Genomic DNA, 15,335 nt, shown 5'->3' with positions numbered 1-15,335 from the left:
ATTTCTACCACCACCACTTCTAGCAGTTAGCACTTAACTGATTGCTGTCCCTGGTCAAAAGTATATTGTCAACTGAAAAAACCTAAAAGTTGAGAATTATGGTTTATTTGGCAAACTGATATGGCAAGCAGCATTTTTCATTCACAATGGCATATTGATTATTTTGAAGGAAAGTTACATAAGAAATAGCTGGTGAAAGAGGGATGCTTTGACCCACCTCTGTTTCCCTGAAAGCAGGAAATCTCCTGTGTGAAAGGCGCTTTTCCTGTACCAGAAGGTAGCGAGACATTCTTATCACCAGAGATGGAATTTAGGGCCAAGAGACCTGTATAAACAAACCTTACTACTTCTTTAATTTACCAGCCAAACCTATTTCTGTTTAGATTCTTCACTAACTGAGCACCCAAAACCTAAAATTCTTTGTCCTGTCATTTCCTCACAAATTTATTGTTTCTTTGTCTAAAAAGTATAAAAGCTGCCTGTGTTGGCCACTTCTTAGGTCTCATTTCTTTGAATTAAGTTAGTTTCTTTTTCTCCTGTTACTCTGTCTTGAGTCAATTGTATTATTAGTCCAGCCACAAGAACTCAAGAGGGGGAGGGGAGAAATTTCCCTCCCCTCCCCCCTACAGTCTCCAGAGTCAGGGAGGTCACAGTCAAATAAATGACCCTTACAGTAAACAAGCAAATAGAAATACAGTACAACATTCATAAAATATAACACACTGTGATATAAGAATATTCTGATCATTCATCCACTACATCACAAAAGATGGGTTGAGAGAGTTTTGTGCAATTTAGATAATGTGTTTTGTATCACATGATTTAAACTATAAGAAGAGTACAGATTCACATTTATATCTCTAGGGATATTCAAAGTTAGAACCTTCCTTTGGAGCTCCTGAAATTATGCATCACAGGACTGTGGAGCAGTTGATTGGGAAAGACATGCCCTACACAGATGTCATGATTAGAGGAGCCCCCACTGGATTTCAAATGTAAACACCAAACCCACATTTCCTCTGAACTGTAAGTGATGATTTGTAACTGAGCTGCTTTCCACGTGGGCAACTCAATGTTGGGCACTTTACACTAGGGGGCAACAGAGATTTATTACTTAGCTAAGGAAGACAAAGTGTTCTCTGGAGCAATACCAAGGAAATTATCTAATATACAAACATGCCACTTTGAACAATGTTTTCTGATATGCTCACTTCGAATCAAGTTTTAATCTGTCCCACAAACAGAGTACAACCAGAGACGTGATCCAAACTGACCTTGCATTATTAGCTCACCTTGGCCTTGGAATTGAAGAATGACTTGGGAAAGAGTTGAATGGGGAGGGGAGGTTTAGAAACATGGTTATTTCACATTCCTTACTTGTCCTTGCCTAGATTTATTTCCTGTCTATGGTGATTGATCCCAGTTGATGATTGTTCCCTTCTTGCTGACGTCAATCCAAACTTTTCATTTTAAAAAATCTGCTGTTTTCCTAACATGCTTTTGAGATGCAGTTGTTTCTATATTGTTCACCTTATGGTTGTAACAGATCGTTTTTGTACTAATTTTAAATGTCAAAACTAATCTCTGTTTTTTCAAGTTAAGCTTTATAATTGTGGACCTTAAAGTTGAATAGAAAATTAATCTTCAATAAACAAAATTGTAAAGGAAAAAAAAATCTGTTTTCCTGATTCCGTTTTGTTGCCTATCTCTGTTCTCCTGTAGCTCACGGAGCTTCTTTAAGACGATGACTTTGAATTCTCCAGCAAGCTGTTGGTAGATCTCCATTTCTCTGGGATCGGTCACTAGGGCTTATTTCCTTCATTCGATGATGTCCTGTTTCCCTGATTCCTCGTGATCTTTGTAGCCTTGCGTTGATGTCTGCACTTTGAGAAGCAGTCGCCTCTTCCAGTCTTTATGGACTGGCTTCAGGAGGGAAGGACCTCCAGCAGACAGCCCGGCTGGAGATTCTGGGGGTCCCTCCCGGAGGGGATGTTTAGGATTGTGTGTCTTCCCTCTATGCCACAGTGATCTCGGGTGGCCTCAGCCTGCAGCAGCTTCAAGCAGGATTTCGGTTCCCGGCCAGAGGCTGAAGTCAGGCCATGGCAGAGAGAGCGCTGAATCCTAGCCACTAGACCAGTGCCCAGTGACAAGGCCCTGGCCCACATGGCTTTGGAGAAAATGAATTTCCACAAAGAAACGGAAAGTAGTGAAACAAGTGTTTATTAGGAGGAAAAAGAGTACATGTGAATAGGCACATACGGGAGGGCTCACAGAGAGAGTCGCGCCCTTGTGGTAGTTTGAATCACTTACATGGGGCATTTCTTCCGAGTTTCCTCTGGCCAGTCATCTTGCTTTGCCTGGTTCTGAGTCCGTACTTGGTTTATCTCAGGGTCCTCCCCTGTGTGCATGTGCCTCTCTCAGCCAAAGTGGATTCTTGCGAAGAGGCCTCTGGGTAGGCTGACATCACTCCCTTTTTGACCTCCAAGGAGGCTTTCTGTGCATGTGTAGTCGGGAAGGTCTCCTTGACCTCGAGAATGAGAAACATGTGGTGTCTTATCTGGGCAAGGCTCAGCTCCTCCTCCTCTTCATCTTGGAGTATCTGCCCACAGGGGACAAACTCCAGCTGTTCCGCCTGGGGCCCATCTATCTCCTGCCTCAACAGGGCTGTGTCAGGTGTGGAGCGCTGCCAGCCTTTCCCCAGGGCACTGCCCCAAAGTGCTGGGGCGATGGGTACCCGCTTCACCTCTTTCCCTCCTCCTGACGGACCAGCCTCAGGACCAGGTGTCTCCCTCGGTTCTGCAGGGTCAAGCCAGTCCGTGAGGCCTGTGCCATCCGTGGGGGCGCCCAGGTGGTCCCTGAGACCCTCGAGCGGGTTTGCTGCCATCCTTACCCCGTTTCTTTGATCTTCGCTGCCCCCAGGCCACAGCCACGTGGCTTTCCTCACATTCCGTGTGTGAGGAGACAGAAGCAGGTCTGTCGGAGCAGCGGGTCTCAAAGGCTGGAGAAGCCAGGCCCTCACTTTGCTTTCTCCTTCCCCACTGGGTGAGAAGGGCTGGGGGTAGGGGGCTCGGCACTGAGATGCGGCAGCTTTGGAAGCGGTGATTAGGGCAGGGTGAGGCTGTTCTCGTCCTGTCCGACGTGGCTGAGCTTGGATTCCGTGGTCCCTGTGGCGACTGGAACTACTCTCCTGGCTTCCAGAGCCCTCACATCATTATCACCCGGGGACAGGGCCTCCTGTCTCACCGTCTTGCTGACATCACTCCCACACTGTCCTTTATGCTGTAGCAGAAGCTAGTTGAGGCACCCCCATTATGTCAGCCCTTATTCAGCCCTTATTCTTGCCACCCATCCAACTGGTCTCCTGTAGACTTTTTTTTTTTTTAATAAATTTATTTATTTATTTTAGGCTGCGTTGGGTCTTCGTTGCTGTGCGCGGGCTTTCTCTAGTTGTGGCGAGTAGGAACGGGGTGGGGGTCTGCTCTTCGTTGCGGTGCGCGGGCTTCTCATTGCGGTGGCTTCTCATTGTAGAGTGTGGGCTCTAGGGACGCAGGCTTCAGTAGTTGTGGCACGCGGGCTCAGTAGTTGTGGCTTGTGGGCTCTAGGGTGCAGGCTCAGTAGTTGTGGCGCTCGGGCTTCTCACTGTGGTGGCTTATCTTGTTGCGGAGCACAGGCTCTAGGCACGCAGGGTTCAGTAGTTGTGGCACACGGGCTTAGTTGCTCCACGGTGTGTGGGATCTTCCCGGACCAGGGCTCGATGTCCAGCCAGGGAAGACCCTGTAGACGTTTTTTATTTTTCCCTTCTCTTTCTTGCTTAACTGCACTCTGATAGTGACTGCCCTCTAGCTAAAGTTGTACTATGCACCTGATGTTTACTCCTCCAAGACAGTACTCCCTAGCACTCCTTTCCTTTGTGAGCATTCTTCATTCCAGAAAGAACGTCATGGAACGATAACCTCGAGGACCACCAGAACCCGTTCCGGAACCACCTGACGCCAGCCCTAATAATCCCAATGTCTCCAGGAGGAAAGAAGAATGCAAGACTACATCAGCCCCGATCCTCATCTACAGCCCTGTTTTCCACCCTGAAACTATAAGACCCCTTCCTATTGCCCAGGAATCAAGGCACAGTTTTGAGGGCGTTAGCCTGTTGTGGCCCCCTTTGCCTGTCAAAGTAATAAAGCTACTCTTTTCTACTCCTCCAGGTTCTGTCTCGGTGTTTCTATTCGGCACCAGTGAACAGAGGCCAGGTTTTTGGTGACATTTACAACCCTGATGAATCCATCTGAGGTCATTGTCTCCACTGCTTTTTGCGTTAGTGGCACTTTTCAAAAGGCACCTAATTCCACAGTCCTAAGAGTTACTATTCCCCCTGTAACAATCACATTCCAGAGATACTGCACATGACAGGTCAGCCCTTTCCACCTGTATCCCAACACAGTAGTGAGAACCTTAGCAGGGGACTTGCCTGGGGGGCTGGTGGTTAGGACCCTGCGCTTCCATTGCACGGGGCACGGGTTCGATCCCTGGTCAGGGAAGTAAGATCCTGCATGCCGCGTGGTGCGCCAATAAACACAAACAAACAAAAAACCCTTAGGATTTGCCCTGGGATGATATGCCAGGGTCTGTCTGTATGTTCCCCTCTGCTAGCATTGGGGTCCTCATTGTTGTCTGGCTGGTAAGTGATCAATTCCAGAATCCCATCCTCACAGTTTAGTTTATTCCTAGGATGGCTTCTGGGGTTAAGTTTTTTGAGTTGGGTTTCTTAGAAACAGAGCTTGAAATGGGTGCTTTTGTATAAATGATTCAATGAATGAGTGTGCTCTGAAAAGGAGTGAGGCCAGCACAACACGGCAGGGGTGAGTGGTGGGTCTTGGGGAAGAAGCCAAACACAGATGTGGTTTGTTCTCGTCCCCCAGAGAGCTTGACAACAAAGCACACCACGAATCTGCTCCTTTCCTAGCGCAGGGTGTTAGTCTTTGGTATTTATCTCTGCAAGTCATTTGCTGGGTGCCGTTTGTTTTTCGGGAAGCCTAATCTTCCAGGAAAGATGTCTCTCGTTTTGCTCAGAGCAATGCTGCAGATAAGAGGGCACCTGCAAGCCCTCAGCAGGCTCCCTCACAACGGCTGGAGCATAAGTGCGTCGGTGTGGTGATCGGAACAAGGCATCCCCGACAGAAACGTACACACTAAATTCTGAGTAGCTATTAATTATGAGATGCCAAAGATACAGAGGGAAAGTATGATTGGGGAATGGCTACAGAAGAAGAGGTAAGTATATTAATATATGTAACGTTCTGTGGTGGACTTTCATATACTCACAAATATGGGAAAGTATTAACTTTTATTTTTTAACAGGTTAGAATTCATATGAGGTTTAAAATATTGTTTTCTTTCTTATTCTGTGTGTTTGAAATATTATATAACTTTTTGAAGCTGGCATGGCTCACAGTTAATAAGGAATATGATTCTTTTTTGTGTGTATGTGCATGTATGTGTGTTCCATTAAAACTTTATTTATGGCACTGAAATTTAAATTTTATATGACTTCTACCTATTATGAAATAGTATTCTTAGAACATGGTTATTTTCAATGAAGCACATAATTGAGTTGTAGGATTAAAATTTGCTTCCTATGAGCGTGCTCGAACACAAGAACATCAGGAAATTCAGCATTTACATCTGATCCAGGAATATAAGGCCATTATTCCCATGGGAATAGGTCTTGAGCGAGCCCAGCGATCTTCTCCTGGTAAATTTTATCAAAGGCTTCACTCTGGGCCACTGTAAAGTGACTTTTCCAGTCCCCAATGATTCCTGTCAAATATACAAAAAAATAAGTCCAGATCAGGTTTATAAATAAGGTCTCAAGTCTTCACTTGAGCGTCTTCTGTGTCTGTCGCCACTGCCAATCTGTCACGAACACTGAACTGGAAATTGCAGGCAACATAACTGAGTGGTTAAAATTTTCTTGTCCAGAGTCCGACGGCCACTGGTTTGGTAGTATATTTGAGTCTCCAGTTTGCAATCTGTTTATATTGTGAGGCTTGAATAATCACAAAAGGCAACCACAACAGTAACAACACCTAACCTACATGAAGTGATTTCTCATATGCCAGGCATTGTGTTAGGATATTACACGTATACCTCATTTAACCAGCAACACATTTCTTTAGGACAGTGGAGGTTCTTTTCTCCCACGCTGCTCTTACCCCGGGTCATGTAGGTAGATATGGTGTACTTGTGATTGATTGCTATTCCCAAATCATGCCTTCTCTTTCCTTTCATTTTATTTTTTATTTTTAGATGTGGACCATTTTTTAAAAGTCTTTATTGAATTTGTTACAATATTGCTTCTGTTTTATGTTTTGGTTTTTTGGCCACGAGGCATGTGGGATCCTAGATCCCCAGCCAGGGATCGAACCCGCACCCCCTGCATTGGAAGGCGAAGTCTTACCCACTGGACCGCCAGGGAAGTCCCTTTCCTTTTATTTTTAACTCTCCACCCTTGAATATCACCGCAAACAGCACTACCCAGTGTTTTTACCTTGTAGTTTTTTCTACCTAGAATGCTCTTCCCTTGGGTAACCGAGCAAACAGCAGTCACATGTCACCTTTTCCTTGAGGTCTCCCCAGCCCCCCTCTTGTAAACTGCAGGTTGAAAATGGAAACTACCCGCTATATGCTGGCAACACCCTCATTCCTTCTGTGTAGTGAACATCTTTGGTCTTTAGTATAGGGTCTCAACGGAAGGTTTGGCCTGGAGCTAAGTCACATGTCTTTCCCCTCATTTTTCTTTTCCCAGGGTTTCTATTTGCCAGCTCCTTTTGGTGGAATAGATATTCCCATTGTCAATACTTGTAAAGGGAGGGTCACTCCATGGGGCAAGGGACCACACCAGTGCTGTGAGGGGGAACTCTCTAACAAGAAAATGTGAGGGTGCTCTACACAACGACCTACACCGAGGACACGAGTGGGGCCAGGTAGATACATCATTCATAGGCAGTGCTTCATCTTCACAAGTTTTCTTTATGACCTTATAAATATCCCAAATCATTCCTTAAACTCTCCAAGTCAGGCGCCACTTTTGTGATTTTAGAGACTCAAATATTTTCCTCACCCCATATCTTAGTGTATCCACAGAAGCAGGGGAATTCTCTGTCCATTTCTTCCAGGTCTTAAAATTACAAATGCTCAGGCATAAAAAAAAAATGAAATTCTGCCACTTGCAACAACATGGATGGACTTGGAGATATTATGCTCAGTGAAATAAGTCAGACAGAGAAAGACAAACACTATATTTTATCACTTATGTGTGGAATCTAAAAAATAATACAAATGAATGGATATAACAAAACAGAAGCAGACTCACAGATATAGAGAACTAGTGGTTACCAGTGGGGTGAGGAAAGGGGGGAGGGGCAAGATAAGAGTAGGGGATTAAGAGGTACAAACTACCATGTATAAAATAAATAAGCAACAAGGATATATTGTACAGCACAGGGAATGTAGCCATTGTTTTGTAATAATGTTAAATGCAGTATAACCTATAAAAATACTGAATCACTATGCTGCACCTGCAACTAATCACCTGCAACTAATATAATATTGTAAATCAAATATACTTCAGTTTTAAAAAATGCTCTCTTACCTTTTCTCATGAAACCTTTGCTTTGATCCATAAAGATATCAGGTGATAGGGAACAATTGCTCATTTTATTATCTTTCATGGTCTTGAAGGATACATTCTTGAGGACTGCATTCAGTTCTTCTGGGCTTAGCTTCTTGCCCAAGAAGTGGCTGAGCGTCTCTACACTGGCTTGTGTGTCCTAGGATGAGAACCACAGAGAGTGGAAAGAAAATGACAAGCGGGAAAAAGAGAGCAAACAGAGACAGCAGAGAGTGAGGACCAGGAGGAGACAGAAAATAAGCCAAAGCAAGAAGAGGATGAGCTCGCCATGCTCGTCTGGAAATGTGCAGTCCAAGTAAGGGACAGAGAAGTGTTTATAAGAAACAGTCTATTTATTTTTTATTTTACTCTTTAAAATAAATTTATTTATTTATTTATTTATTTATTCATTCATTCATTCATTCATTCATTTATTTATTTATGGCTGCGTTGGGTCTTCGTTGCTGCGTGCAGGCTTCTCATTGCAGTGGCTTCTCTTTGTTGTGGAGAACGGGCTCTAGGCGCATGGGCTTCAGTAGTTGTGGCTCAGGGAAGTCCTGAGACAGTCTATTTAAATTTACGTTGGCCACGGGCTTCCCTGGTGGTACAGTGGTTAAGAATCCGCCTGCCAATGCAGGGGACACGGGTTTGAGCCCTGGTCCGGGAAGATACCACATGCCACGGAGCAACTCAGCCCGTGAGCCACAGCTACTGAGCCTGCGCTCTAGAGCCCACGAGCCACGACTACTGAGCCCATGTGCCGCAGCTACTGAAGCCTGCGTGCCTAGAGCCTGTGCTCCACAACAAGAGAAGCCACCGCAATGAGACGCACATGCACCGCAATGCAGAGTAGCTCCCGCTCGCCACAACTAGAGAAAGCCCGCGCGCAGCAACGAAGAGCCAACGCAGCCAAAAATAAATTAATTAAATAAATTAATTAAAACAAAATTTACGTCGGCCACTTTCTCTGGAGATCAGCCAATGCTTCCTATGAATACTGACATATTCAATTCCTATCAGTCGGTCTGGGAATATGTAAATACTTTTGCCTCTATCCTGACCCTGCCAAGCCCCATCTGCCTTCCATACCCACTGGACACTGCCCCTGGGTGCCCAGATTGCTTCAGATTTTTGCCATGAAATCACTGATAGCCCTCAGTATGTGCTAAACTTACTAAACAATATATGTTGCTAAACTCTTCATCAGTGCCTGCATTAAATGTTGTAAAAAGAAATAAATGAGAAAATTGAAGAAAGAATGTGTACAACCTAAGGAGGTCAAAGAAGAAATGACCCTACTTGATTTCCTCCCAGGGATAAGATCCGATTGAAAGGGTAGAATAGAAATATTAAAGAACGGGTGAGTAAGAGAGTGGCATGGACTTCTATATACGACCAAATGTAAAATAGATAGCTAGTGGGAAGCAGCCGCATAGCACAGGGAGATCAGCTTGTTGCTTTGTGACCACCTAGAGGGGTGGAATAGGGAGGGTGGGAGGGAGACGCAAGAGGAAGGGGATATAGGGATATATGTATACATATAGCTGATTCACTTTGTTATACAGCAGAAACTAACACACCATTGTAAAGCAATTATACTCCAATAAAGATGTTAAAAAATAAATACAATAAAAAAAAAAAAAACGAATGGATGGAAGATTGACAGCCATGAGATGGAGCTAGAGAGAATGGTTACCTGTTGCAGCTCCTCGTACGATATCACCAGGAAATTCTCTTTTCCTTTCATCTGCAGCCAGTTGTGAACATGGTCAAACCACGATCCATACAGCACTGCAAGAGAAGCGGGGAGAGAAGTACCTGGTTCACTCTCGTGGACCCCACCGCCCCGGGAATGCTGCCCGCTTGATGCACACCCTATGTGTCTGATGAGCAAGTGAGCTAAGTGGGGGGATTCCTTGTCCTTTCTTCTTCGTTGACATGAGAAATAGAATTTCTGCCTTTACTGCCTGGATGGCCACCAGGTGGGTGCCATATACAATGCAGTATTTAAGATGGGCATCTATTTAAAATGGATAACCAACAAGGACCTAGTATAGCACGGAGAACGCTACTCAATATTATGTAACAACCTAAATGGAAAAAGAATTTGAAAAAGAATAGATACATGTATATGCATAACTGAATCACTTTCCTGTACACCTGAAACTATCACAACATTGTTAATCAACTGTACTCCAACATAAAATAAAAAGTTAAAAAAAATGTGTCACATCTACCTGTGATGAGATTTCTGAACTGTAAAGAGAATTCAGTTAGCAAATGAAAGAGCTAAATTTAAACCCCTTCTAATTTGGAGTCTGTGTCTTTGTTCTTTCTGCTATGAATACAGTTTCTTTCCCCTATACCAGAAACACATGTCTTTTGTATGTCCTTCACCCATCCCAAACCTTTGGAACAGCACATTGTGTGGAAATTTTTTTTTTTTCCTTTCACAATGTGCATTTGAGGAGTCGTAGGTCAAGTGATACTGTCACTTAGACATTGCTGAATAAGGCATTAGACACATGCAAACCTGTGTCTCTTCCCCTGAGATTTTTGGTCTTCATACCAAGAGTAAACTTTCTGGAGGAAAAAAAAAGAGGAAACTTTCTGTCTCTCCTTCTATAACTGCACAATACTATATAAGTTCCCCAATTGAGGAATTGTCAGCTCTCTTTCATACCATGTGAACCAAAATAGCAGAAACCTATGTTGAGACAAAGAAAATGAAAAAATTTTTTTCATATTCTTTTCCATTGTGGTTTTTTACAAAATATTAAATATAATTCCCTGTGCTATACAGTAGGACCTTGTTGTTTATTTATTTTATACATAGTAGTTGTATCTGCTAATCCCAAACTCCTAATTTATCCCCCCAACTTTCCTCTTTGGTAACCGTAAGTTTGTTTTCTATGTCTGTGAGTCTATTTTTGTTTTGTAAATAAGTTCATTTGTATCATATTTTAGAGTCTACATATAAGTTATATCATATGGTATTTGTCTTTCTCTGTCTGGCTTACTTCACTTAGTATGATCATCTCTAGGTCCACCCATGTTGCTGCAAATGGCATTATTTCATTCTTTTTTATGGCTGAGTAGTATTTCATCGTGTGTGTGTGTGTGTGTGTGTGTGTGTATCACATCTTTTTTTGTTGTTCAGAAAATGAAAATTTCAAGCAGAAAAGTGCAGAGATATAAGATCTTCTGTTTAATCCCATGGTTCCAGCTATTCCTACAGGAGTATAGCTCATTGAATTCTTATGTTGGATTCACTGAGACGTGCTTGAATTATTTATCCTGTTTAATTATAATTGCTTGGACTTCCCTGGTGGTCCAGTGGCTAAGACTCCACGCTCCCAATGGAGGGGACCTGGGTTCCATCCCTGGTCAGGGAGGTAGATCCCACATGCCACAACTAAGAGTTCCAATGCCGCAAATAAAAAGAACCCGCATGCCGCAACTAAGACCCGGTGCAGCCAAATAAATAAATAAATAAATATTTAATTATTATTGCTTGATCTGTTTTTTATGTTTAAGGTTGTTTGCAACTAAGGGTTTGGTATAATTAAATAGGAGAGATAGTTGTGTTTGACATAATTAGATGATAAACTCCAAGAAGTTAAAAAACCAAAAGGCAAGATTTTTTTCTACCTGGCAATAAAGACACCTAATTCTTTCTCTGACAGGTGTGGAGCAGGTTTCAGCACAGTCTCAATTATTACACTCCCAAATCCAATAGGGAAACTGAAGCTTCTAGAACTTAGGTCCTCCTTCTGCTAGTAAAATGTTGAACATTCACTGTCTGAACACGGACACTGGGAACTCTTTTTTTTTTTTTTTGGCCGTGCAGCTTGTGGGATCTTAGTTCCCCGACCAAGGATCGAACCCATACCCCCTGCAGTGGAAGCACAGAGTCCTAACCACTGGACCACCAGGGAAGTCCCCACTGGAAACTCTTGTTTTTAAAATATAATTTATTTATTTATTTATTTATTTAGGCTGCATTGGGTCTCCGTTGCTGCGTGCGGGCTTTCTCTAGTTGCAGCGAGCGGGGGCCACTCTTTGTTGGGGTGCGTGGGCTTCTCATTGGGGTGGCTTCTCCTGTTGTGGAGCACGGGCTCTAGGCACACGGGCCCCAGTAGTTGTGGCTCGTGGGCTCTAGAGCGCAGGCTCGTAGTTGTGGTGCACGGGCCTAGCTGCTCCGCGGCATGTGGGACCTTCCCGGACCAGGGCTCGAACCCGTGTCCCCTGCATTGGCAGGCGGATTCTTAACCACTGTGCCACCAGGGAAGCCCCCTGGAAACTCTTAAAGGAGAGCATTTCATCCAGGAACATCCAAGATTATGGCCAGGAGGAGCATGCGTGTGATAGGAAAAATTGTAATAATTGTTAAAAATATGTTTCCTCTGTGGCTCTACAAGGGGATCAAATAGGATTCCAGAGCATTAGACAAGCTGACACAACTAGAACAGGTGTTTAAATTTTTTTGGCATTATAGCCCTTTAAAAATATCTTTTATGGAAATCCAGATCCAAAATTTTAGAGTTTTCTTCAGAAATAATATTTTTTTATTATTATTTTTTAATGTGATCTATTTATTTATTTATTTTTGGCTGTGTTGGGTCTTCGTTTCTGTGCGAGGGCTTTCTCTAGTTGCGGCGAGCGGGGGCCACTCTTTATCCCGGTGCGCGGGCCTCTCACTATTGTGGCCTCTCTTGTTGCGGAGCACAGGCTCCAGACGCACAGGCTCAGTAGTTGTGGCGCACAGGCCCAGTTGCTCCGCGGCATGTGGGATCTTCCCAGACCAGGGCCCGAACCCGTGTCCCCTGCATTAGCATGCAGATTCTCAACCACTGCGCCACCAGGGAAGCCCAGAAATAATATTTTTTAAAAATCAAAATATTGCATAAGTTAAATTCCAAGCTCTTGGGAATTCCCTGGTGGTCCAGTGGTTAGGCCTCCACACTTTCACTGCTGAGAGCGCGGGGTCGATCCCTGGTAGGGGAACTAAGATCCTACAAGCTATGGGGAGCAGCCAAAAAAAAAAAAACCAAGCTCTTTAATACAATATTTAAGGTTGTCTCTGATGGTGACCAGGCAGATATAAGTTGCTTCTTTTATATATATATATGTATCTTTATTGGAGTATAATTGCTTTACAATGTTGCATTAGTTTCTGATGTGCAACAAATCGAATCAGCTATATGTATACATACATCCCCATAACCCTTCCCTCTTGGCCTCCCTCCCACCCTCCCTATCCCACCCCTCTAGGTGGTCACAAAGCATCAAGCTGATCTCCCTGTGCTATGTGGCTGCTTCCCACTAGCTATCTATTTTACATTTGGTAGTGTATATATGTCAATGGTACTCTCTCACTTCATCCCAGCTTCCCCTTCCCCCCGCTGTGTCCTCAGGTCCGTTCTCTATGTCAGCATCTTTATTCCTGCCCTGTCACTAGGTTCATCAGTACGGTTTTTTTAGATTCCATATATGTGCATTAGCATACAGTATTTGTTTTTCTCTTTCTGACTTACTTCACTCTGTATGACAGACTCTAGGTCTGTCCACCTCATTTAGTTGCTTCTTTCTTATCACACCCAACTCTCCAAATTTTACCAAACTCTTCTCTCCTCATGCCCTTTCCTGTACTTGTCCTCTGTCGTTGTTCATTGGTAGCCTATGCTACAAACTTTTCTCCACATCTCAATTTTTAAAATAGTTAGCAGTGGATTCTAGAGGTCACTCTGTAATAGAATGGCAACATTCCATCTTTCTTTTTTTTTTTTAAGTTGAGTAGCATTTCATTATATATTTGGTGGCAACTTTATTTTTTGCTATTACAAATAAGGATCATTTGAATAGTCTAGTAAATCCATCTTCTCCTTCTTCCCGCCGCAACTTTTTTTTGTGTGTGTGTATTTTTGCTAGTGTATTTTTTTCCACTGGAGAAAGGGGAGTTACACATGAAAGTGTAAATGCTAGAATGCTAGAATTTGCAAGATGACCCTACCTGGGTTAGTACTGTTATCTATGCCACCAGCAATATATGAGCGTGTTGGTCTACCCAGAGTCTCACCGCCACAGCGTGAGTCAAATGTTTTGAATGCTAGCTGTGCTAGAGCAGAATGATGGCCGCACAAAAGTGTCCACAGCCTGATCCCCAAGTCTCTGAATACGTTACTTTTCATGACAAAATGAACTTTGAAGATGCAATTAAATTCAGGGTCTTCAAAGGGAGAGATTATCTTGGATTATCGAGGTAGAAACAACGTAATCACAGGTCCTTATATGAGAGCGGAAGGAGTGTCAGAGTCAGAGAAGGAGACGTGATGACAGCAGAGTGTGGAAGGATGTGGTCCACGTGCCAAGAAACGTGGGCAGCCTCTAAAAGCTGGAAAAGGCAAGAAGTGAATTCTCTCCTTGAGCCTCAAGAACAGAATGTAGCCACGCCCGCACATTAATTTTAGCCCATACGGCATATTTTGGATTTCTGAACTCCAGAATGTAAGATACTTTTTTGTTTTATTTATTTATTTCATTTTAGGCCACGTCAGGCGGCTTGTGGGATCCTAGTTCCCTGACCAGGGATTGAACCCGGGCCCTCAGCAGTGAAAGTCCTAACCACTGGACCACCAGGGAATTCCCAATTTTTTGTTGTTTTAAAGCATTAAATTTGTGGTAATTTGTTACAGCAATGAGAGGAAAGGCATACACTTTCCACTATGACAGATGAGAAACTGTATATCATTGTAGTTTGAATTCATACTTCTCGTATTTTGAGTGTGGTGAATTATCTTTTTATATGTTATCATACTTAGAAAAAATTGGGGGGAACACAAAGCACATTGGCTAAGATTTCTGTTGTTAACAGGAGGGACTACAGATTTAGCGACATCTAGGTTTCGATTACAATGTGGTTGTGTAAATCATGGGACAGTAAGACCTGGGGATGAGACGCAGAAACTTTCCCATTCCACCTGGAGTCCACATTTTGAGTCAAACTCACCATTTCCTTGAAGGAACCATTCTGAATATTCTTCAAATGATTCCGGCTCTCTGATAATCTTTACCATTTTCCAGAAATGATAACCGGAAGTAATAACATCTCTGCGATTTCTCATTATATAAATACACTTAAATTAAAAAAAGAGGGAAAATGAGAATAAATGTATCCATTTCCCTTGCTCCAGGCTTTTCACAAATGGAGAAAATGCCAACGGCCATTAAAGTGTTTGGCTACAATTTAGTCTTTAATTCATTTATTTAACAAAATATATTTAGAACCCACAATGGGCCAGACATTGAGTTAGATTCTATAGAAGGAGCAGCGTATAAGATACGGATTGTTTCTGCCCTTAAGAACCTTATGATACATGGAATGATGGTCTTTAAAGTTTTGAGAGGCAGATGATGTTATTACATTTTGAAGAAGTCTGAGTTTTAGTGGGACTCTGCCCTATTCATTGCTATTCCTGGAATTTCATGTTCCAGGCCTCACTATCTTTTCCTAGGAATTTCTACGATATCAGTATTTCCCAGGGACTAATCAGATAGATGTGAATGGCCAACTGTATCTAAGGGTTCGTTTATAAAATTCAAAATGATGGCATGAATAAACTCATGCTGCTGTAGATGGTGAAACCTCAAGAGGAAACAAACTTTCAGG

At 43.1% G+C, this 15,335-nt stretch overlaps 1 protein-coding gene across 3 annotated transcripts in view; it reads right to left on the bottom strand.

Moving 5' to 3' along the window:
* Positions 1–93: 93 nt before the first annotated feature.
* The window catches only part of LOC309616936 (sulfotransferase 2A1-like), a 46,857-nt gene continuing 31,615 nt past the window's right edge, over positions 94–15,335 (bottom strand). For 2 of the 3 annotated variants that reach the window (XM_082368346.1, XM_082368347.1), the window contains 4 exons: positions 14,676–14,802; positions 9,363–9,457; positions 7,649–7,826; positions 94–5,814 (listed from right to left, as the gene is read on the bottom strand). In XM_082368346.1, coding sequence (XP_082224472.1) covers positions 5,702–5,814; positions 7,649–7,826; positions 9,363–9,457; positions 14,676–14,790 — 501 coding nt within the window. In that variant the 5' untranslated portion in view covers positions 14,791–14,802 and the 3' untranslated portion in view covers positions 94–5,701. The remainder of the gene's footprint in view (positions 5,815–7,648; positions 7,827–9,362; positions 9,458–14,675; positions 14,803–15,335) is intronic. The other variant, XM_082368348.1, reaches the window with a different exon arrangement.

This window comes from Balaenoptera borealis, assembly GCF_965194805.1.
Source record: "Balaenoptera borealis genome assembly, chromosome: 19".
Taxonomy (NCBI): Eukaryota; Metazoa; Chordata; class Mammalia; order Artiodactyla; family Balaenopteridae; genus Balaenoptera; species Balaenoptera borealis.
Note: the sequence above shows the minus strand (reverse complement) of the source record. Positions and strands in the feature narration are given on the sequence as shown.